Source organism: Glandiceps talaboti, chromosome 3 (assembly GCF_964340395.1).
Source record: "Glandiceps talaboti chromosome 3, keGlaTala1.1, whole genome shotgun sequence".
Classification (NCBI taxonomy): Eukaryota; Metazoa; Hemichordata; class Enteropneusta; family Spengelidae; genus Glandiceps; species Glandiceps talaboti.
Window position 1 is genome coordinate 2,870,709 of NC_135551.1, and position 26,777 is coordinate 2,897,485.

General features: G+C 35.8%; 1 protein-coding gene across 1 annotated transcript in view; it reads right to left on the bottom strand.

Moving 5' to 3' along the window:
• LOC144432913 (intermembrane lipid transfer protein VPS13A-like) overlaps positions 1-26,777 on the bottom strand; it is a 164,026-nt gene that overhangs the window by 59,984 nt on the left and 77,265 nt on the right. Inside the window, exons 34-46 of the mRNA XM_078121213.1 lie at positions 26,383-26,494; positions 24,962-25,167; positions 24,154-24,335; positions 21,367-21,494; positions 18,448-18,719; positions 17,964-18,080; positions 16,823-16,978; positions 14,187-14,286; positions 13,222-13,397; positions 12,034-12,162; positions 11,359-11,560; positions 10,231-10,452; positions 3,404-3,651 (exon numbers count right to left, since the gene is read on the bottom strand). Coding sequence (XP_077977339.1) covers positions 3,404-3,651; positions 10,231-10,452; positions 11,359-11,560; positions 12,034-12,162; positions 13,222-13,397; positions 14,187-14,286; positions 16,823-16,978; positions 17,964-18,080; positions 18,448-18,719; positions 21,367-21,494; positions 24,154-24,335; positions 24,962-25,167; positions 26,383-26,494 — 2,250 coding nt within the window. The remainder of the gene's footprint in view (positions 1-3,403; positions 3,652-10,230; positions 10,453-11,358; positions 11,561-12,033; positions 12,163-13,221; positions 13,398-14,186; positions 14,287-16,822; positions 16,979-17,963; positions 18,081-18,447; positions 18,720-21,366; positions 21,495-24,153; positions 24,336-24,961; positions 25,168-26,382; positions 26,495-26,777) is intronic.

Below are 26,777 nucleotides of genomic sequence, written 5' to 3' on the forward strand. Positions count from 1 at the left end.
CCAGCTGTTAGACATCATTCTGTATGTCTGGCTGTTAGACATCATTCTGTACGTCTGGCTGTTAGACATCATTCTGTACGTCTAGCTGTTAGACATCATTCTTTACGTCTGGCTGTTAGACATCATTCTGTACGTCTGGCTGTTAGACATCATTCTGTACATCTAGCTGTTAGACATCATTCTGTACGTCTGGCTGTTAGACATCATTCTGTACGTCTAGCTGTTAGACATCATTCTGTACCTCTAGCTGTTAGACATCATTCTGTACGTCTAGCTGTTAGACATCATTCTGTACGTCTGGCTGTTAGACATCATTCTGTATGTCTGGCTGTTAGACATCATTCTGTACGTCTGACTGTTAGACATCATTCTGTACGTCTAGCTGTTAGACATCATTCTGTACGTCTAGCTGTTAGACATCATTCTGTACGTCTGGCTGTTAGACATCATTCTGTACGTCTAGCTGTTAGACATCATTCTGTATGTCTGGCTGTTAGACATCATTCTGTATGTCTGGCTGTTAGACATCATTCTGTACGTCTAGCTGTTAGACATCATTCTGTATGTCTGGCTGTTAGACATCATTCTGTATGTCTGGCTGTTAGACATCATTCTGTACGTCTGGCTGTTAGACATCATTCTGTACGTCTAGCTGTTAGACATCATTCTGTACGTCTGGCTGTTAGACATCATTCTGTACGTCTGGCTGTTAGACATCATTCTGTACGTCTGGCTGTTAGACATCATTCTGTACGTCTAGCTGTTAGACATCATTCTGTATGTCTGGCTGTTAGACATCATTCTGTATGTCTGGCTGTTAGACATCATTCTGTACGTCTGGCTGTTAGACATCATTCTGTACGTCTAGCTGTTAGACATCATTCTGTACGTCTAGCTGTTAGACATCATTCTGTACGTCTGGCTGTTAGACATCATTCTGTACATCCAGCTGTTAGACATCATTCTGTACATCCAGCTGTTAGACATCATTCTGTACGTCTGGCTGTTAGACATCATTCTGTACCTCTGGCTGTTAGACATCATTCTGTACCTCTAGCTGTTAGACATCATTCTGTACGTCTGGCTGTTAGACATCATTCTGTATGTCTGGCAGTTAGACATCATTCTGTACGTCTAGCTGTTAGACATCATTCTGTACGTCTGGCTGTTAGACATCATTCTGTACCTCTAGCTGTTAGACATCATTCTGTATGTCTGGCTGTTAGACATCATTCTGTACCTCTAGCTGTTAGACATCATTCTGTACGTCTGGCTGTTAGACATCATTCTGTACGTCTGGCTGTTAGACATCATTCTGTACGTCTGGCTGTTAGACATCATTCTGTACGTCTGGCTGTTAGACATCATTCTGTACCTCTAGCTGTTAGACATCATTCTGTATGTCTGGCTGTTAGACATCATTCTGTACCTCTAGCTGTTAGACATCATTCTGTATGTCTGGCTGTTAGACATCATTCTGTACGTCTGGCTGCTAGACATCATTCTGTACGTCTGGCTGTTAGACATTATTCTGTACCTCTAGCTGTTAGACATCATTCTGTATGTCTGGCTGTTAGACATCATTCTGTACCTCTAGCTGTTAGACATCATTCTGTACGTCTGGCTGCTAGACATCATTCTGTACGTCTGGCTGTTAGACATCATTCTGTATGTCTAGCTGTTAGACATCATTCTGTACGTCTGGCTGTTAGACATCATTCTGTACGTCTAGCTGTTAGACATCATTCTGTACGTCTAGCTGTTAGACATCATTCTGTACGTCTAGCTGTTAGACATCATTCTGTACGTCTGGCTGTTAGACATCCTTCTGTACGTCTAGCTGTTAGACATCATTCTGTACGTCTAGCTGTTAGACATCATTCTGTACGTCTGGCTGTTAGACATCATTCTGTACGTCTGGCTGTTAGACATCCTTCTGTACGTCTAGCTGTTAGACATCATTCTGTACGTCTGGCTGTTAGACATCATTCTGTACCTCTAGCTGTTAGACATCATTCTGTACGTCTGGCTGTTAGACATCATTCTGTATGTCTGGCTGTTAGACATCATTCTGTACGTCTGGCTGTTAGACATCATTCTGTACGTCTGGCTGTTAGACATCATTCTGTACGTCTGGCTGTTAGACATCATTCTGTACGTCTAGCTGTTAGACATCATTCTGTACGTCTAGCTGTTAGACATCATTCTGTACGTCTAGCTGTTAGACATCATTCTGTACGTCTGGTTGTTAGACATCATTCTGTACGTCTAGCTGTTAGACATCATTCTGTACGTCTGGCTGTTAGACATCATTCTGTACGTCTGGCTGTTAGACATCATTCTGTATGTCTGGCTGTTAGACATCATTCTGTACGTCTGGCTGTTAGACATCATTCTGTACGTCTAGCTGTTAGACATCATTCTGTACCTCTAGCTGTTAGACATCATTCTGTATGTCTGGCTGTTAGACATCATTCTGTATGCCCAGCTGTTAGACATCATTCTGTACGTCTAGCTGTTAGACATCATTCTGTACGTCTGGCTGTTAGACATCATTCTGTATGTCTGGCTGTTAGACATCATTCTGTATGCCCAGCTGTTAGACATCATTCTGTACGTCTAGCTGTTAGACATCATTCTGTACCTCTAGCTGTTAGACATCATTCTGTATGTCTGGCTGTTAGACATCATTCTGTACCTCTAGCTGTTAGACATCATTCTGTACGTCTAGCTGTTAGACATCATTCTGTACGTCTGGCTGTTAGACATCATTCTGTACGTCTGGCTGTTAGACATCATTCTGTACGTCTGGCTGTTAGACATCATTCTGTACGTCTGGCTGTTAGACATCATTCTGTACGTCTGGCTGTTAGACATCATTCTGTACGTCTGGCTGTTAGACATCATTCTGTACGTCTGGCTGTTAGACATCATTCTGTACGTCTGGCTGTTAGACATCATTCTGTACGTCTGGCTGTTAGACATCATTCTGTACGTCTGGCTGTTAGACATCATTCTGTACGTCTGGCTGTTAGACATCATTCTGTACGTCTGGCTGTTAGACATCATTCTGTACATCTGGCTGTTAGACATCGTTCTGTACATCTAGCTGTTAGACATCATTCTGTACGTCTGGCTGTTAGACATCATTCTGTAATGTCCAGCTGTTAGACATCATTCTGTACGTCTAGCTGTGATGATGGCATTTATTTGGAACAATACATGAACTCCTGTCCAGCAGGGTTGTCAAAGTAAACTGTACAATGTAATGCAATGTTGTTGCTTTATAGGCAATGTCGTCACTACTATAAGTAAATCTTTACCAATGCACCAGGACAAGTTCAGTAATGTATCAATATATAGCAGTACATCATCATTGATACTTTGATTGGAAGTAACTTACATATAGATCTGGATGAACTAAAAACTTGGCACTAAGTCCTGTACTGTTGATCATTTTATAGGCTGGTTTATGGTCCACATGTCTCAGTGTTAATTGGGGTGGTTTGGTGAAGGCATCAGCTAGTTCCATGATGATGCTCATAGCGGTTGGTGTCAATGTAGCTTGCATGGTATCAAAGGAATTTATAACAATGAAAGTTGCGATACTTTCCTCCAACTCATCTGCAATGGCACCATCAACTTCATCACCTGGGAAAGTCAACCAATCAAAAACCAACATTGTTGTAACTGGTCAAGATAGGATTTAATGTACATGTACATACTGGAGATTTTGTATATAAGCTTGCAAATGCTACTAAATGATTAACAAGATCAGTGAGACTGGTCATAAGGTTTCATGTTGAGATACACAACACATAAACACTCCTTACATAGTGAGTGTCTGCTCTGTATTTGTTATATTTTGTATTTTGTTATCAATAATGAAATACAGAGCAGACGCTGCGGAAGGAATGTTTGTGTGTTATCTTTATTGTGTCTATCTCAACAGAAACCTGGAGATCAGTCTCAGTAATATTGATAAGTTGTTTATTACAGCATTTGCAAGCTAAAATGAAATCTCCTGTAATGAACAATTTGAACAGATTGAAATAACACTCCTACATTGTACTTTAGACACATTTTCCTTTTCTGTATAACCCAGATAGAATGATGACAAAAATGTTCTGCTACTGAAAATTCAACACAATTATCTGTTAAAAATCCAAAAAATAATGAAATCTGTACACTGATTACTAAAATGTTTATGATCTGATAGGGGTATTTATTACATGGATGAGGAATACCTCAAATCTAAAATATCTGATAGGGGTACTTATTCTGTAGATGAGGAATACCTCAAATCTAAAATATCTGATAGGGGTACTTATTCTGTAGATGAGGAATACCTCAAATCTAAAATATCTGATAGGGGTACTTATTCCGTAGATGAGGAATACCTCAAATCTAAAATATCTGATAGGGGTACTTATTCCGTAGATGAGGAATACCTCAAATCTAAAATATCTGATAGGGGTACTTATTCCGTAGATGAGGAATACCTCAAATCTAAAATATCTGATAGGGGTACTTATTCCGTAGATGAGGAATACCTCAAATCTAAAATATCTGATAGGGGTACTTATTCTGTAGATGAGGAATACCTCAAATCTAAAATATTCCAAAATGTTTAATATGTTCATTTTGTTACTAGCAACCAATTCATATTCAGAAGTTGTTGATTACCATTGCAAGTTCTGCAATTTAACTTAACCTTGTTTTTTACGATTTAAAATTCCATGCAGTGCAAGAGTGTATAACTCAAAGGCTCTCCCCAACACTAAACCTACATTTACATGTAAATAACTAAATACCAGCTACATGTTAGGTTTCTTTAAAAAACTTAACTATACAGTCATGCTGAATAAAAACAACATTCATCTATGTTCTGAAAGAATCATCTCTAACTCATGGCTTATAAAAGTGTCTCACACATTACAGGCTACGCACTTTTGGTAGCACTTTTTATTTAAACATATACTCACAGATACTACCAATTATACCATTTCCACATATCACATACTATTGGTACTATTATGCCATTTAAACATATCACATACTACTGGTACTATTATGCCATTTCAACATATCACATACTACTGGTACTATTATGCCATTTCAACATATCACATACTACTGGTACTATTATGCCATTTAAACATATCACATACTACTGGTACTATTATGCCATTTAAACATATCACATATTATTGGTACTATTATGCCATTTCAACATATCACATACTATTGGTACTATTATGCCATTTAAACATATCACATACTATTGGTACTATTATGCCATTTCAACATATCACATAATATTGGTACTATTATGCCATTTAAACATATCAAATACTATTGGTACTATTATGCAATTTCAACATATCACATACTACTGGTACTATTTTGCCATTTATACATATCACATACTACTGGTACTATTATGCCATTTAAACATATCAAATACTATTGGTACTATTATGCCATTTCAACATTTCACATACTACTGGTACTATTATGCCATTTCAACATATCACATACTACTGGTACTATTATGCCATTTAAACATATCACATATTATTGGTACTATTATGCCATTTCAACATATCACATACTATTGGTACTATTATGCCATTTAAACATATCACATACTATTGGTACTATTATGCCATTTCAACATATCACATAATATTGGTACTATTATGCCATTTCAACATATCAAATACTATTGGTACTATTATGCAATTTCAACATATCACATACTACTGGTACTATTTTGCCATTTATACATATCACATACTATTGGTACTATTTTGCCATTTAAACATATCACATACTATTGGTACTATTATGCCATTTAAACATATCACATACTACTGGTATTATTATGCCATTTAAACATATCACATACTATTGGTACTATTATGCCATTTCAACATATCACATACTATTGGTACTATTATGCCATTTCAACATATCACATACTATTGGTACTATTATGCCATTTAAACATATCACATACTATTGGTACTATTATGCCATTTAAACATATCACATACTATTGGTACTATTATGCCATTTAAACATATCACATACTATTGGTACTATTATGCCATTTAAACATATCACATACTATTGGTACTATTATGCCATTTAAACATATCACATACTATTGGTACTATTATGCCATTTAAACATATCACATACTATTGGTACTATTATGCCATTTAAACATATCACATACTATTGGTACTATTATGCCATTTAAACATATCACATACTATTGGTACTATTATGCCATTTAAACATATCACATACTATTGGTACTATTATGCCATTTAAACATATCACATACTATTGGTACTATTATGCCATTTAAACATATCACATACTATTGGTACTATTATGCCATTTAAACATATCACATACTATTGGTACTATTATGCCATTTAAACATATCACATACTATTGGTACTATTATGCCATTTAAACATATCACATACTATTGGTACTATTATGCCATTTAAACATATCACATACTATTGGTACTATTATGCCATTTAAACATATCACATACTATTGGTACTATTATGCCATTTAAACATATCACATACTATTGGTACTATTATGCCATTTAAACATATCACATACTATTGGTACTATTATGCAATTTCAACATATCACATACTACTGGTACTATTATGCAATTTCAACATATCACATACTACCGGTACTATTATGCCATTTAAGCATATCACATACTACTGGTACTATTATGCCATTTATACATATCACATACTACTGGTACTATTTTGCCATTTATACATATCACATACTATTGGTACTATTTTGCCATTTAAACATATCACATACTATTGGTACTATTATGCCATTTCAACATATCACATACTATTGGTACTATTATGCCATTTCAACATATCACATACTACTGGTACTATTATGCCATTTCAACATATCACATACTACTGGTACTATTATGCCATTTCAACATATCACATACTACTGGTACTATTATGCCATTTAAACATATCACATACTACTGGTACTATTATGCCATTTAAACATATCACATATTATTGGTACTATTATGCCATTTCAACATATCACATACTATTGGTACTATTATGCCATTTAAACATATCACATACTATTGGTACTATTATGCCATTTCAACATATCACATACTACTGGTACTATTTTGCCATTTAAACATATCACATACTACTGGTACTATTTTGCCATTTAAACATATCACTTACTTTTGGTACTATTATTCCATTTGAACATATCACATACTACTGGTACTATTATGCCATTTAAACATATCACATACTACTGGCACTATTTTGCCATTTAAACATATCACATACTTCTGGTACTACTTTGCCATTTAAACATATCACATACTAATGGTACTATTTTGCCATTTAAACATATCACATACTACTGGTACTATTTTGCCATTTAAAAATATCACATACTATTGGTAATATTATGCCATTTAAACATATCACATACTACTGGTACTATTTTGCCATTTATATATATCACATACTACTGGTACTATTTTGCCATTTAAACATATCACATACTATTGGTACTATTATTCCATTTGAACATATCACATACTACTGGTACTATTTTGCCATTTATACATATCACATACTATTGGTACTATTATGCTATTTAAACATATCACATACTATTGGTACTATTATGCCATTTAAACATATCACATACTATTGGTACTATTTTGCCATTTATACATATCACATACTATTGGTACTATTATGCCATTTAAACATATCACATACTACCAGTTAGTACTGGTAGTATGTGATATGTTCCATTTAAACATATTACACAAAGATACATTGAATCATAGCTTTCGACAGAACAAACTTTAAGAAAAATAAATTATGTAAATCATTGACTGTGTAAACAAATAAACATTCAAACAGATATAGAAGTTGGTACATCAAAAAGAAATACAGATAATGTTCAAGGAAAGTTATAGACAACACCATACTTAAGTGAACTATGTACAGAAAACAAAAATACACAACAAATGAATAAACAAACAATACAACAAGCTGGACACATGTTTGCTATAAAGAAAATGTCTCCAACATAATAAGTGCCATTAAAATTGCTCATGCCATAAGGGTAGTTATTAAAAGTATTTAGTGAGGGACAATGTCATGAACATGGTACTAACAGTATAAGAACAGTGACATTAACATCATGGTACTTATGTTATCAACAAGACAGTTTGACAGTGAGATTGTTCATTACAAAGCTGTTGATGGAAGCAGAGATAGTGCACAATATCTGACATGTGTGTATGTGGAAACCATCACAGACTGGTGTCGATGTCATATCATATACCGACTACCTTTCTCCATCCACTCTTACAAGTTATAACAGATACAAACTGAATGCATCACTATTTTCAATATACAATACTCTTTATGGTAGTTTTATAATATAAGTGCTTCACTCATTTTCACCTTCTGTAAGGAATATTATATAATTATTATTTAGGGATGAAAAGTCTGTGCATGTGTGTCTGTCTGTGTCATTTTCTAAAAAATGACTGGCTCAATTCAAACTAAATTTGGTGCCCATATTGTTTCATGGCTAGAACTGATTAGGCTATGGTAAACATTATATGAATATTCATGAACACTTTGCATGATTAATGGTTTTTCGTAATTAGGTTATATGTTAAGAATACATCCTTCAAATTCAATATAATTTAGTACATACTCTGACGATAAATAGGAGCACATGCTATATAAAATTTGATAATATAGGTTGTAGTTTTTTATGATTCATTTGCATAATTAATGATATTCAGTAATTAGCCTATATCAAATTGAATATAATTTGGTACATACTTCAAACATAACAAAGCACGCATGTCATGAAAAACTTGTTGATGTAGCTTTCAGTTTTAAAGTCATTTGCATAATTAATTATTTTCAGTAATTTGACTATATATCAAAAGTGAAAGCTTCAAGTTCTATATAATTTGGCACATACATTAATGATACCTGGATGTACATATCTCATAAATCTTATTGATGTAATGCTTAATTTTAATGAGAAATTTGCATAATTAATGATTTTCAGGAATTAGCTATATCTTCAAAATGCATACTTCAAATTCAATTAAATTTGGTACATATTTCAAACATAACTAATTGTATATGTTCTGTTGCATTCCAACAATTAGTGTGTTTGTAGGAACGAAAATCTAAAGACTTTGCCCTTTTGGAAGGCATTCAGTTTAAATCTGGTCTTATCTACACTTGAACTCAAGTGAGTGTACTTTATTAAACATGTGGGTGTACTATTAAACAAGTGAGTGTACTATTAAACAAGTGAGTGTACTATTAAACAAGTGAGTGTACTATTAAACTAGATTAGAACCCTACAGTAAAGGTGCACAGTAAACACACTTAGCTTGAACCATTAGTGAACATGCTAGTTACATGTACTGTAACGACAATGTATGACTACACAGACCAAATTGACCTTACAATGTAAGATGAATTCATTAAGGTATATTGGAATATTGTAGTACAGTGTGTGTGTGTGTGTGTGTGTGTGTGTGTGTGTGTGTGTGTGTGTGTGTGTGTGTGTGTGTCCATCATCCTGTCTCTGTATTACCAATATCTCAAGAAGTTCTAGATAGGTGTTCTCCTTTATTCTTCACTGAGTGATGAGACTCATTTCAGATGTAGAGCCATAGCATACACTATACTACCTACCAGACATGCATCTACAGCTAAAAAATTACCAGTCATCATATACATGCATAAAACATGCACACAATGCTCTGTTGACACTTTTCCTAACCATTATTTCAGTCAAACATTTGTCTTCAACCTTTCAACGTACAGTTTGAGATGGCAAAAACTTATTCTCCAAACTCTAACAACTTATTTCATGATGCATAAAATAAACCATTGGTAAGGAAAAGGTTTAACAGATGTAAAAAATAACATATCCATACACTTATAACATAGTTACGTACTTTGTACTATGTATGCAAACATTTCATGCACAAAATAATACTAGCATTTTACTTCTGTAACAACACAAACTAAATCAAACATCTCACAAAGACATCTACAAATAAAATAATAAACAAAACATATCATTCATCTTCATTTGCACTACTGACTACAAACACTTATTTACCTCCACCTTCCCCTTCCCAATCACCATCACCACTTGTTGCTATGGCAGCAGTTGCTGGGAGAACTGTAAGTTCTTCATCATCAATGTCAGACTCCTCGTCACTTGAGAACATACCACCAAAGAAGTCAGCAATTTTATCAAAGACTCCTTCATTTTCGCTATCATCATCAGACTTGACGAGCGGCTCATCTGTCTTTTCTCCATCAGAAGGAGAGCCAACTTCTGCATACATAAAGTAAATTGGTGAGACTATACATTCTAAAGCTAATTACAAACTTACTTCCCTCTGTTCTTCATTATGACCAACTTTATATGCAAGATGTGTAAACAGTGGTGGACTTGCTTCTACATCATGCTCCAAGTTCAAAAGTCACAAAATTCTCTCATTGCTTTCATCAATATACATTTGACTTTCATTATCACACATGTACATAACGATTATTAATTATTGTTCATAACATAACAGCAGAGACATTTGGTACAATAAGGTGCTCTAAAGCAATGGCAATGCTGTATTACCCCTTGATATCTTCATTTCAATGACAATGCTGTATTACCCCTTGCTATCTTCATTTCAATGACAATGCTGTATTACCCCTTGCTATCTTCATTTCAATGACAATGCTGTATTACCCCTTGATATCTTCATTTCAATGGCAATGCTGTATTACCCCTTGCTATCTTCATTTCAATGGCAATGCTGTATTACCCCTTGATATCTTCATTTCAATGACAATGCTGTATTACCCCTTGATATCTTCATTTCAATGACAATGCTCTATTACCCCTTGATATCTTCATTTCAATGGCAATGCTGTATTACCCCTTGATATCTTCATTTCAATGGCAATGCTCTATTACCCCTTGATATCTTCATTTCAATGGCAACAACTAACTTTTTAAAAGCGTAGTGCCCTGTTGACCATTATGGAAGACAAGATCCATGGAGATAGTTGAAAATTCTTGGATTATGACACCCTGTGACAGTAATCATTTTCTCCTTAAGTTTGTTTTAATACTTGGTGAAAGTTGCTTTTTCTCTCCACTGTCAGTTTAGGTCCAGAGTATCGGAGTGACTAAAGATATAGTTAAACATAGCACCAACTATGATGCTGCCCACTAACTTACCACTACTATCAAAATAACTACTACTATAGTGCCCATCACCATCACCTTCTGTTTCGTCATCTGTGTCCGTGTCTGTCTCACTGTCTGACTGCTCATACACGATGGGTAGTGGTATAGGTTGTAATAGCCCATCTACTGCATCTAAACCAAGTGGTGCACCACTAGTTCCACATGTAATAGACCGACTTGGTGCTTTCTTGATCTGAAAAGTGTGTTAAACATCAACTTTCAAGTTTTTGTATCTAACCATTATCATATTGGACTTCTATGAAAATCTACCCATGGCAACTATTTGGAAAATAGGGAAATTTGGGGCCTCAAAGAGAGAGCTACATAGATGCCCCAGGTGACTATTTGGGAGAATAGCAAATGTTTATGGACTATACTTCATAGCAGAAATGAAGAATGTTGATGTCATTTATTTTTAGAAGAATGGTTAAAGAAATGAAAAATGATAAAAAGACATTAATCATGATTTGTAATGTTTACAACTTGATTTGATACAATGTGCAAACCTAAATTTATCCAATGCATACAACCACTACGTACGGCCACTGTACAATGCCCATTGTGGAATAATAATTTAGATAATAGTATGTATTAATCACTTACAAGATTGCCACTAATAATTACAGGCTTTGATACATTATGAGTGTTTATATACTAAACATTTACCTTGACATTCATTTCCCATCGTCTATAGTCATTTTCTCTTTCCATAACTGGTTCTATCAATGGTTCCCATACGTCTAATTTCTCATTGTAGTAAGACATCTCTAGCTGCACTTCAGATTCCATGTATAACTAATGGTGAAAGGACAACATTTAGAATTCCACACTTCAGATTCCATGTATAACTAATGGTGAAAAGGACAACATTTAGAATTCCACACTTCAGATTCCATGTATAACTAATGGTGAAATGGACAACATTTAGAATTCCACACTTCAGATTACATGTATAACTAATGGTGAAATGGACAACATTTAGAATTCCACACTTCAGATTACATGTATAACTAATGGTGAAATGGACAACATTTAGAATTCCACACTTCAGATTCCATATATAACTAATGGTGATATGGATAACATTTAGAATTCCACACTTTGTACATGTGTGCTCCACAGGATTTGTACATGTGTGCTCCATAGGATTTGTACATGTGTGCTCCATAGGATTTGTACATGTGTGCTCCATAGGATTTGTACATGTGTGCTCCATATGATTTGTACATGTGTGCTCCATAGGATTTGTACATGTGTACTCCATAGGATTTGTATATGTGTGCTCCATATGATTTGTACATGTGTGCTCCATATGATTTGTACATGTGTGCTCCATATGATTTGTACATGTGTGCTCCATAGGATTTGTACATGTGTGCTCCATATGATTTGTTCATGTGTGCTCCATAGGATTTGTATGTGTGCTCCATAGGATTTGTACATGTGTGCTCCATAGGATTTGTACATGTGTGCTCCATAGGATTTGTGCATGTGTGCTCCATATGATTTGTATATGTGTGCTCCATATGATTTGTACATGTGTGCTCCATATGATTTGTACATGTGTGCTCCATATGATTTGTACATGTGTGCTCCATAGGATTTGTACATGTGTGCTCCATATGATTTGTTCATGTGTGCTCCATAGGATTTGTATGTGTGCTCCATAGGATTTGTACATGTGTGCTCCATAGGATTTGTACATGTGTGCTCCATAGGATTTGTACATGTGTGCTCCATAGGATTTGTACATGTGTGCTCCATAGGATTTGTGCATGTGTGCTCCATAGGATCAGATATCTTACATCATCACATTTCACTTTCAACAATAAGGATAATAGAGTTACCACTTACATAGCGTGACCAATCTTGGACCTTGGCTTCTACAGCCGTCTCTAATCTCATCACCTGTACATGCTCATTGCCCACCTCTAGCTCCACTAAGACATACACTTTAGGAACAGCGATGGTTAATCTTTCAACTTTCTCTGGCTGTTCAATTCCTACATCAACCTCATCTTGGTCTGAACCTACAAATACGGCAAATGTAGACCATTTAGGCAAAATTTGGTATGAGGACAGCATTCACTCAAAAAACAGAGTTCAACAATTTCAGCCACCAAATAACATAGAATGGCAATTTTTTGGCAAACGTTTGGCAAATTTTGGCAATTTTTTTGCCAAATTAAGTTATTTTCAAGTTCCATCATATTGCATATACATGCTAGTATTTTTTATATTTAATTTTTTTTAAATGTTTGCCAAGTTATTTGACTAGGCACCACCCTCTACTCCTCAGTTTTTGAGTATCTAACCCTTTAAGCTTTACACATTGTTTTGCATTAACTCCCCCCATGTAAATAATGACAGCTCCCTTAGGTACACATTAGGTACAGAACCCTACTGTGTATAGTGCCTCCATGTAGTTAGTTTATGGCTTAAAATGCATCTATGTTTACCTATGACGTTATCAATACACAGTAAACCACTGATTATGTCTAGAAGTAGTGTTGTTGAAACAGTGAAATAAGCTAATACTTTGAAAAGTAATATTAATATATCCCCAGCCATTTAGTTAGCAATGTGACTGCCTGATTTTAATGTATCGCCAGTTATTTAGTTAGCAATGTGACTGCCTGATTTTAATGTATCACCAGTTATTTAGTTAGCAATGTGACTGCCTGATTTTAATGTATCACCAGTTATTTAGTTAGCAATGTGACTGCCTCATTTTAATGTATCACCAGTTATTGAGTTCAGTATACAATGACAGCTAAAACTTATTAAGACAAGAATGTTAAAAAAGATATTATATTTACTTGTCAAGTTCTTCTTATATTCTTCAGATTGTAAAGTTTTTGGTGTCCATAAATTCTCTGGTGCTTCTATCTCTTCAGGTAATGGAGTATCTGGTGTTGGCTAAAATCAAAATATAAGTCTTAGAACATGTCTTGAATTTGGGTTGAATCACATGCAATGGTGCTGGCTATCACATACCCAGTATCACTTCTAATGAAATTCAATGGAGAGCAAGCCATGTACATCAAACTATGCAACAATTTTCCATAATCATGCCCTGCCACATTCTGCTAACATATGGCAAATGGCATGCTTGTCAATATTTGTTTGCTCAGTGATATAACTTTGATTTGATTTACACTGTCTTCACATTTCTGTTCATAAAGTAATTAAATGTTCAACTGTCAATTTATATAATTAATAATGTACTTCAAATCATATTTCTATGCCACTAATTGGGTATATGGGTTTTGGGGGACCCCGGTCATTCAAATTACAAGCCCTCCTAAAGTAAGGCCTTCCTCTCCTAATCATTGGTCCTCAAAACCCATATCTACCATTGTACAAATTAATAGAGTGGACCCACACTAAGGTGTGTTGAATACTGGGCAGTGTTCTGCCAAGGTTTCCAACTAGTGGGGACAAAAGCCCCTTGTTGCAAAAAAGTGGGGTCATTTGACAGGGAGTGGGGTCAATCATTTATTGTCTATGAATTAAATCATATATATTACCTCAGACCACTATAGAGATACCGTGGTCTGAGATATTCCATTACACATAGACTACTGCCTAACTACATAAAAAAATTCCATTCATAATAACAGTTCCCAGTCAGCTATTTTTTTAAAATTGTGTACTACACATTACACCTCAGAAAAAGAAGGCAATTAAAATTGCAGTGCTCAAATTTATAATTCACTTTTTTCAGACAAGGACAAAGAACAACTTCAAAATAAGTCACAGTGAACATTTGATTGAATAAAGACTTTGAGAAATCCTAATCATGTAACCACTTGTTTCATTTTTACCTTCCATATGGAAGGTTTTAATTAGGGGTGGAAAAGTCTGTGTGTGTGTGTGTGTGTGTGTGTGTGTGTGTGTGTGTGTGTGTGTGTGCGTGTGTGCGTGCGTGCGTGCGTGTGTGTGTGTCACCATTTTCTAAAAAACGGATCAATTCGAACAAGATTTGGTAGGCGTGTCCGTAGGGTAATGGCAAGGACTGATTAGGATTTGGTCACGAAACATTAATGGTTTTTGGTAATTAGCTAGGCTATATCTCAATTTCAATATAATTTGGTACATACATTTGCGATACCAAAGCGCATCTGTCCTGAAAATATTATTGATGTAGCTTTCAGTTTTAATACGATATTGGCATTTTTCAGTAATTAGATGCGGTGGCCTCACTAAAGAAAGTTGTTGCTTCTGGTCAGGGAACGTCGCCTAAAGTGGTACGCAAATTTTTTTTTAATTGCTCATGATTAGTTCTGCAGTTGTCTTCCCTGAAGTAGCAATTAATATAGGGAGAGTTATTTTGTGTTTTCCCTTGGATCTGCAGTCTGCATTGGATGGACAAACACAAGAAAAAAGAAGATCCAGGTGGGGTATTTAAGTGATGAAAACTCACCAGAAAATAATTCTTTTTTTTTTCTTGGCCTTAAAAATGCCTATCGTGAGATCTATGCTACAACTAACTATGAACAATGTTAAAGTGGGGATGCTTGTAAATACCACTGTAATCATTTTCTGATTTGCACAACACGTTCATTCTTCATGTCTGACCGGGCGCACATGCATCGGCCGTCTATAGTCATGATCACACATTGATTCAGTCAGTGCCCAACATTCACATGTGTCACTGTCAACATCATGCAACACGATCCCCCAACAGTAACACAGCTTATTCGGAATCAAAATACACATGTACTCATTTTGTTTCCATTTATCTAACCCATCAACAAATGAAAATCACAACCTGTCCCATAAAATTTGGTTTACTAAGGCTTCTGCGGCACATAGATATTCCGATTTGCGATAGCAAGTTCAGTGTTTTGCACATGTCAGTGAGTAGGTTAGAGGTCGCGACAGTGACGGTAGACAAAACATGTGAAGAGAGACGGCCATTTCGACGTCTCATCTACTCCCTCTAATGTTTCAATTTGTAGATTAAGTTTATCAAAGTTGATCTTTTTGTTGCATTTTTTATGTTAACAATTCATGTTATAAATAGAAATGTGCATTGTCACTGTTTCTTATATGATGTCAACAAAACTTTCCCTTACGGAGTCAGTATACAAGTTGTGGGATTGATGTCAGGGCCTGGCCCTGGACTTAGGTAATTTTGATGTCTGCCGTAAAATGAATGTGCCCAAGCGACACAAGGCGGGAAAATTATTGCGTCATTTGTAATTTTAGGGGGCCAATGTCGCAAGGTCATGGCCTCAGCAGAACACTGGTAGGTCAATCTGTTGTCAAACATTGCAGAGGGCAGCCAAAAATTTATCTTCAATTTACAAGTTTGTGTTTGGAAGAAAAGTTCAATTTGATACTACATGTAATATATATAGAAGATGACAAAATATGTACAAAATAACAGAATATAAGTATAGAATACGACAGTGTTTTGTGTCTTCATCTAAAAACTACTCAATATTACCTGGTTTAGAGTACTGAAATCATCAACAACACCCTTGATTATATGTACAGCTGTCGGTGAAATACGCAGGTCAAGCTTTGTAAAATTTACAGACATGACATCACTTGATGTAGACGATGTTGTCCTGCTGAATGTCACATTGCACGGATGAAGTACCTGCAACACATAGACATGAAATACCACCATATGAATAGTCTGACATTGTTATTTCATTATAAACAAGCCTTGTAGAAGACACATTCCCCAAATACTTTTCTTGGATAAAAATGTATAATAGTAATGGTGGCATGAAATCATCAGAAATTCACCAATATCTTAGTATGACATCGTATTTTAAAGTGTCGACTCAGCATTCCAAGATGTTTCTAAGGGTCAGACTACCAACAAGACCAGTTAATCTACCCAACAACTTGACAAGGGACAAATAACAATAAATAGTAATAAATTACATTCTTGTACAACGAGCAAGGCTTCTTATTACATTTGAGTAATGTTTCGCCTGTTCAGGTTAACACGCTTTGCCAAACAGTCCATTTGCTGGCTTTACCGCTAGGCTATGCTGCAAACGGTGGCTTTACCGCTAGGCTATGCTGCAAACGGTGGCTTTACCGCTAGGCTATGCTGCAAACGGTGGCTTTACCGCTAGGTTATGCTGCAAGCGGTCTGTTTGCTGGCTTTACCGCTAGGCGATGCTGCAAACGGTGGCTTTACCGCTAGGCTATGCTGCAAACGGTGGCTTTACCGCTAGGTTATGCTGCAAACGGTGGCTTTACTGCTAGGCTATGCTGCAAACGGTGGCTTTACCGCTAAGCTATGCTGCAAACGGTGGCTTTACCGCTAGACTATGCTGCAAACGGTGGCTTTACTGCTAGGTTATGCTGCAAACGGTCTGTTCGCTGGCTTTACCGCTAGGTTATGCAAACATTGATAAAGCCAGCAAACAGACAGTTTGACAGAGCCTGTCTATCTGAACAGGCAAAACGTTACACATAAGTAACAAGAACCCTTGGTTGAGATACAAAAACATAATTTTACTATGTTTTACTGACTTGATGAATGTGTTTAAGGAAATAATAATAATAATGGTTTTATACTAACAAGAAGGTTTTAAATATCCTAATAATAGTAATACTGAACTTACCTTGTGTAGAGTTTTATCAGGTATTGAATACACACATGAAAAGACTTGTAAATTTTTTATACTAGCTGCTAAGTCATCTTGACCATTTCGACTACCATACTCCATTTCAGCCTCAGTCTGAATGATAGAAAAATGACTACAAAATTACTTTACATTCTCAACAATTATCAGCAAAGTCCTTCAATTCTCAACAATTATCAGGAAATGACTTTACATTCTCAACAATTATCAGAAAAAGTCCTTAAATTCTCAACAATTATCAGAAAATACTTTACATTGTCAAAAATCATCTTACTTCTCATAAACATCTTTCACTCTCAACAATCATAACCTATATATATCAGAAAACTTGTCTTGACCAAAGACAAGTTGATGACAGGTAATGAAATGATTTGTACAGAGTGTGTTTTGACATTATGAAATAAGTCAGCTCATAAGAAAGATTCAACTATTTCCTGTAAATGTAAAAGTTGAAATAACTAACCTTTAGAACCAGGACTTGACTTTCTTTACTAGTAGGTTCAGCAAACAAAACAATCTCTGGTTTTTTGATACTGGCATAGATAGTCATACTACCTGTACTGGCAGCTTCTCTACCAACAGACTGAGGTGCTACATTTAAACTGTCTGTTGATTCTGGTGAGATTAGGAGAGCATCCTCTTTTTTCTTTGGCATTGCATCTTTGAAGAAGTGTAGAACAGCCAGGTAATAGTGGGTACATACGTTTAACCGAATACCATCGACAATAGCTTCAACTGATGACAAAAACAGAGACAAATACATTAATGGGTTATTTTTTTTACCTAAGCTATAGGTAAAGAAATGTTTCAGCTGTTTTTCCATAAATAGAGCTCTACATACTAAAATAATACACAAAAGTCATGTATTTTACATGAATAAAATTTTTTGAACACTACAAATTTCAGCCTTGTGAAATAGTAGCCACATAACAGTCCTTATGGTAATGAATGACATTGTCTACTAGTGCCCTCATAGCCAGGTAATAAATGACATTGTCTACTAGTGCCCTCATAGCCAGGTAATAAATGACATTGTCTACTAGTGCCCTCATAGCCAGGTAATAAATGACATTGTCTACTAGTACCCTCATAGCCAGGTAATAAATGACATTGTCTACTAGTGCCCTCATAGCCAGGTAATAAATGACATTGTCTACTAGTGCCCTCATAGCCAGGTAATAAATGACATTGTCTACTAGTGCCCTCATAGCCAGGTAATAAATGACATTGTCTACTAGTGCCCTCATAGCCAGGTAATAAATGACATTGTCTACTAGTGCCCTCATAGCCAGGTAATAAATGACATTGTCTACTAGTGCCCTCATAGCCAGGTAATAAATGACATTATAATATACCTAGTGATAATGCTGTGCCATGATTCGCTAGAATCAGTCACGTGATAGGAAAATAGAATGACTATTTCCCTAGAGGGAAATAGTCCCATCAACTTTTACATGGTCACGTGACCACCGCACAGCAGGTCAAAATGGCAGCTTCTGACGATGTTGTCTGGCACCGCGAGTTCACAGCATGAGGTATATTATAAAACACATATTGCCTGGCCTATATTCGGGCTATAGCACCCGTTCATTACACCCTCGTGACTGTGAGTTACCAGAATCACATGCTATTTCCCTTGGCCTTTGGCCTCGGGAAATAGCATGTGATTCTGGTAACTCACAGTCCCTCGGGTGTAATAAACGGGTGCTATAGCCCTCATGGCCAGGCAATATGTGTTCATTGTCTACTAGTACTCTCATAGCCAGGTAATAAATGACATTGTCTACTCGTGCCCTCATAGCCAGGTAATAAATGACATTGTCTACTAGTACCCTCATAGCCAGGTAATAAATGACATTGTCTACTAGTGCCCTCATAGCCAGGTAATAAATGACATTGTCTACCTAGTACCCTCATAGCCAGGTAATAAATGACATTGTCTACTAGTGCCCTCATAGCTAGGTAATAAATGACATTGTCTACTAGTACCCTCATAGCCAGGTAATAAATGACATTGTTTACTAGTACCCTCATAGCCAGGTAATAAATGACATTGTCTACTAGTGCCCTCATAGCCAGGTAATAAATGACATTGTCTACTAGTGCCCTCATAGCCAGGTAATAAATGACATTGTCTACTAGTGCCCTCATAGCCAGGTAATAAATGACATTGTCTACTAGTACCCTCATAGCCAGGTAATAAGTGACATTGTCTACTAGTGCCCTCATAGCCAGGTAATAAATGACATTGTCTACTAGTGCCCTCATAGCCAGGTAATAAATGACATTGTCTACTAGTACCCTCATAGCCAGGTAATAAATGACATTGTCTACTAGTGCCCTCATAGCCAGGTAATAAATGACATTGTCTACTAGTGCCCTCATAGCCAGGTAATAAGTGTAGAACAAAATACCTCATAGCTCACCACCAAAGACAACTAACAGATTTGATGGAAGAGCACTTTGTAGATGTACTTGAAAATCACTGATTGCATCACTTTCACTTGACCAACTTTTGATCTATGTTATTTTCACATTAAGTATCAAGGCAATCGGTCTGGAATGTTTTGCCTTTAAGTCACACACACACACACACACACTGTAAATCATGTTTTTTTTAGCAAGCATGTTATTTTAGTGAAATTAGCAAACAGTGTAGCTTCGCTAATTCAAATTGCCGCTATTAATAGTGTGTTGAAATAATATATTCAAAATGGACGCCAACGAAAACATCAATATTCCACACATTCGCATGTCACATATACAGTACTAGTCTACATATATAAATGGGCAGAACATCATGAATGATTTACAACACATCATTGTGGTTTCAAATTTGAACTGGGGATCAGATTGTTGCGTAGATAACATCATGTCATCAGTGACGGCTTTGTTCATGGCAGCAACCAGTTCGGCACTTTCACTGGATTTCTTGTCGTTTGGATCTGGTAGACACAAGGAAGACTGTGCTGGCTCTCTTCAGTACTGTATATAATGTAGCATAGCGATGTTGAAGTGGAACTATTTGATAGTACTAGTAGTTGTAATCAGCATGAAAGCAAAATGTATTCTGATGTAGTCGACAAGCTCTCCCTCGTGTTGACTGAGCAGGGGAGCATGACCTCGATTACAACGTGGTAACACAGAAATTATGTCAACTCTTGGGCCGTCAACAACACGTAGGTACTAATGTGTTTTGACACATGTGGCTAGGTCCCTAAATTAACACTTCACTAAAACAGTGGTAGAGCTGTGATCACTAAAAAAGCATGTTGTTAATTCAAAGTGTCTTACAGTACACACTCAATTTGCACAATTGAAAGTATTTTCAAAAGAATGATTTTCACAAAATGTAAAGTTGATACTACAAATTAAGCCTTACCAGTTACATCTCCATTCTTATTTTGTTTATATGTCATATCAATCATTGGACATGGTCTTTTAACTGATGCTTCATCTCCATCTGGACCTGTTCTCCTTGATTTTGTCCTTGCTAGCTTATGGAACATTCTGGTAAAAAAAAAAAGTTTAAAATTTCAACTTTTTAACTTATTTGAAAAATGAGATTCAATGAGAAAAACATTGACAAGACCTTTACTTTTAGTCTACATTAAACTTGATTACAGTAACTGATATTTCAACCCAATATGAGAGCTCTTCTTCAGAGTATACAAACAATAACATGAACAAAATAGAATGAGTTGAATAAACCAAGTGATCAACATTTAAACAATATACTTTTAGTGATCAAACACAAACAGACAGCACTATAATATAATATTCTGAAAATAGTCTGATAGAAATGGGGAATAAAATTACAAGTTACAAAGTGGTGTACTGAAAGCTGACAGTGGTGAATGACAAACTATTCTCAATGATGTAAAAAGAACTCCCTACAATGCTAAAAAAACAGAAATGGGCTCCCTAGATTTGTAGATAACACCTACTAGGAACAGATTACAAATCAAATCAAATCAAATCAAAGTAATATGTAAACTGATTCTACCAGTAGCAGCTGTTGTCAACAAATCTAGGGAGCAGTCTGTAATTTTTTAAATCATAAGGAGTAGTTTTTACTCGTTTGTCATTCACTACTGTCAGCTTTCAGAACTCAGTCTTACAACACTTTGTAACTTGTCATTCACCACTGTCAGCTTTCAGAACTCAGTCTTACAACACTTTGTAACTTGTCATTCACTACTGTCAGCTTTCAGAACTCAGTCTTACAACACTTTGTAACTTGTCATTCACTACTGTCAGCTTTCAGAACTCAGTCTTACAACACTTTGTAACTTGTCATTCACCACTGTCAGCTTTTAGAACTCAGTCTTACAACACTTTGTAACTTGTCATTCACCACTGTCAGCTTTCAGAACTCAGTCTTACAACACTTTGTAACTTGTCATTCACTACTGTCAGCTTTCAGAATTCAGTCTTACAACACTTTGTAACTTGTCATTCACTACTGTCAGCTTTCAGAACTCAGTCTTACAACACTTTGTAACTTGTCATTCACTACTGTCAGCTTTCAGAACTCAGTCTTACAACACTTTGTAACTTGTCATTCACCACTGTCAGCTTTTAGAACTCAGTCTTACAACACTTTGTAACTTGTCATTCACCACTGTCAGCTTTCAGAACTCAGTCTTACAACACTTTGTAACTTGTCATTCACCACTGTCAGCTTTCAGAACTCAGTCTTACAACACTTTGTAACTTGTCATTTACTACTGTCAGCTTTCAGAACTCAGTCTTACAACACTTTGTAACTTGTCATTCACCACTGTCAGCTTTCAGAACTCAGTCTTACAACACTTTGTAACTTGTCATTCACTACTGTCAGCTTTCAGAACTCAGTCTTACAACACTTTGTAACTTGTCATTCACTACACTCAGTCTTAAAACACTTTGTAACTTGTCATTCACCACTGTCAGCTTTCAGAACTCAGTCTTACAACACTTTGTAACTTGTCATTCACCACTGTCAGCTTTCAGAACTCAGTCTTACAACACTTTGTAACTTGTCATTCACTACTGTCAGCTTTCAGAACTCAGTCTTACAACACTTTGTAACTTGTCATTCACTACACTCAGTCTTAAAACACTTTGTAACTTGTCATTCACCACTGTCAGCTTTCAGAACTCAGTCTTACAACACTTTGTAACTTGTCATTCACCACTGTCAGCTTTCAGAACTCAGTCTTACAACACTTTGTAACTTGTCATTCACTACTGTCAGCTTTCAGAACTCAGTCTTACAACACTTTGTAACTTGTCATTCACTACACTCAGTCTTAAAACACTTTGTAACTTGTCATTCACCACTGTCAGCTTTCAGAACTCAGTCTTACAACACTTTGTAACTTGTCATTCACCACTGTCAGCTTTCAGAACTCAGTCTTACAACACTTTGTAACTTGTCATTCACTACTGTCAGCTTTCAGAACTCAGTCTTACAACACTTTGTAACTTGTCATTCACCACTGTCAGCTTTCAGAACTCAGTCTTACAACACTTTGTAACTTGTCATTCACTACTGTCAGCTTTCAGAACTCAGTCTTACAACACTTTGTAACTTGTCATTCACTACACTCAGTCTTAAAACACTTTGTAACTTGTCATTCACCACTGTCAGCTTTCAGAACTCAGTCTTACAACACTTTGTAACTTGTCATTCACCACTGTCAGCTTTCAGAACTCAGTCTTACAACACTTTGTAACTTGTCATTCACTACTGTCAGCTTTCAGAACTCAGTCTTACAACACTTTGTAACTTGTCATTTTATTCTATGTTTTGAAATATTTATTAATAGCACTGATCAATAGATGAGTCCACAAAAACAAGAACAAGAAACCACAGTGACTGTATAATGTTGCTTCACAAATTGTAGTTGATTTTAGCAAGTATAAGTTTCTTATATCATTGATGATAACTACACAGCTGCAATAACTTCCCACTTCACTAAACTATAATTGTAGCAGTTTAATATTTTGAATGATTATTCACTTGACTATCAATCACTACATGGTTATCTTTAACTGCATGATTGTAATTTTTCTGTTGGCATATTTGCTAGGAATAGTTGTGTCCATGTGTCCTATAACACTGATATTTCAATTATGTCTACAGTCTAACAATAACAGATTTGTACTAATGGAAGAGACCTACTTTCTGATGGCCAGTGGACTATTCTTCCTGATATCTTCCAGACTGATAGACATTAACATAAACTGTACTTCCATGGCTTTGTTATTATAAACAAATGCAGATAATTCTACTTCATGCATCATGAACTGTGATAAACCATGTTTAGGATCTCTCAGTTGTAAACCACTGGCTCCATTCTTATCCTACAATAATAATAACAACAACAATGTGTAAGATAAGGATTTATGTACACAAGCTGAGTTTATCAACTTTTTACTCAGGTGGAAATACTTACATAAAACCTCAATGAAACTATTCTTAGGCTAGTATACCGGTAATACTAATATTAATATTGCTGCATATCTTCTATAACACTATACTAATCTTCTGACATTGTCAGAACAGTTGATTGCATACATGTAGTAGGAATTTCCTCAACATTTTTTGATATTTATGATAAATTACATCATCAGATCATTTATATGTTATATCTTAATACATATTTGAGTTCAGTTGATTGCAAGTGGTGGTTATGTATGCTCCAGTAAGTAGAATACCACAAGTGAAATTTTAAATACTTGGGATAAATCTTGCCAAGAAATGTATCAACTCAGCTTACGTTCCTTTAAGACAGCAACAATTTTTTTTTTAAAAAGCACTGCTTGAACATTGTTAATACATTAAATTTGTTAATTGTTAAAATTAAGATGATTACAACATTTCTTTATGCAGAGATGGTCAACTTCCAGCAAGAATATTTTCAGACAATTGACTGATTTATGAGATCGGAGTAGAGGATTGAAAGGTGAAAAATTGAGATGTTACTCACCAGTCTTGGTTCATTAGTGAAGAGTTCTAAATCAACACCTTCCATTAAAAATGAAACTCTTATTTCTTTCCAATTTCCTCTCACTTGTTGTGTTTTTTCTGCCTCATCAGCCAATGAATCGTCTTCTATACCACTGTCTTCCCTCACTGTTTCTCCACCAATCACAGCCAACGATGCCTCTACTGGTCTCTCAACACGTGCTTCAACTAATGACAAAATACAGTCAATGGTATTGTAGCACAACTGTAAAGTTTGTGATAGTTTAAAAAAATGTTCATCCACATGTCAATCCATCCCTATTGTTACCCAATGCAATATACACCATCATTTTACTGTAAGTTGCTATACTGAAATATCTTGGTTTCTGGGTGACTGTGTGTTATTTTTTGAATGTTTATCTACTTGCCCAATTTTTCCTGTTGTTATTGTTACACCATCACTTGACTCTTGCCATGGGCAGGATCACATTGCTAAGTATACACCATCACTTGACTCTTGCCATGGGCAGGATCACATTGCTAAGTATACACGTGTTGTTATTGTTACACCATCACTTGACTCTTGCCATGGGCAGGATCACATTGCTAAGTATACATGTGTTCACTTTTTTGGATGCTTATCCACTTGCTTAACCATCTCTGTTGTTATCTTTACAATTTTTCTACTCATTTAGATTTAGATTTATGTCAATAATACATGCTACCAGGTATTCCCAATAAGATGAATATTATGTGCAACCGTGTAATCCCACTGAGAACAATAGTACATGCAACCATGTATTCCCACTGAGAACAATAGTACATACAACCATGTATTCCCACTGAGAACAATAGTACATGCAACCATGTATTCCCACTGAGAACAATAGTACATACAACCATGTATTCCCACTGAGAACAATAGTACATGTAACCATGTATTCCCACTGAGAACAATAGTACATGCAACCATGTATTCCCACTGAGAACAATAGTATTATGCAACCATGTAATCCCACTGAGAACAATAGTACATGCAAGCATGTAATCCCACTGAGAACAAAAGTACATGCAAGCATGTATTTCCACTGAGAACAATAGTACACGCAACCCTGTATTCCCACTAAGAACAATAGTACATGCAAGCATGTAATCCCACTGAGAACAAAGTACATGCAAGCATGTATTTCCACTGAGAACAATAGTACACGCAACCCTGTATTCCCACTGAGAACAATAGTACATGCAACCATGTATTCCCACTGAGAACAATAGTACCGGTACATGCAACCATGTATTCCGACTGAGCAATGGCATATGCAACAATGCATTAATTCCCTCTAAGAACAATAGTATGGCAACCACATGTTCACCACGTACTGAACAACACTATCGACAAAAACAAAGCTTTAAAACTATACAATGCAAAATTTAAAAGTTCACCTAATTCTTCTCCAACTTCGGACACAACTGTTGTCTCCTGGACCTGTCCTTCTTGTAAGTTATGAGTAGACACAGCAATCATTGTAGCCAAGTCCAGCTCACCAAGGTTTATCTACAATAAAATGATGTACACATTAAAACACCCTATCAATAGTAGTGAACACAGTCTTGTAGTGCTTTTTATTGTTACTTTCTCATTCACCTTTTAACAAATAATTTGACATTATGTCATAAAGGTACATGGTCAGCAACTCCTGAGTATGTTCTGTCATATTTGTTTCCAAATAAAAGGTTAGTACTTATATTTGACCCTTCGCTATCACTTGTCTAAAGACTAGCAGTCACTGACAAACGTCCTACTATATAAACTGCAGGGATACTGTTTTCCCACACTA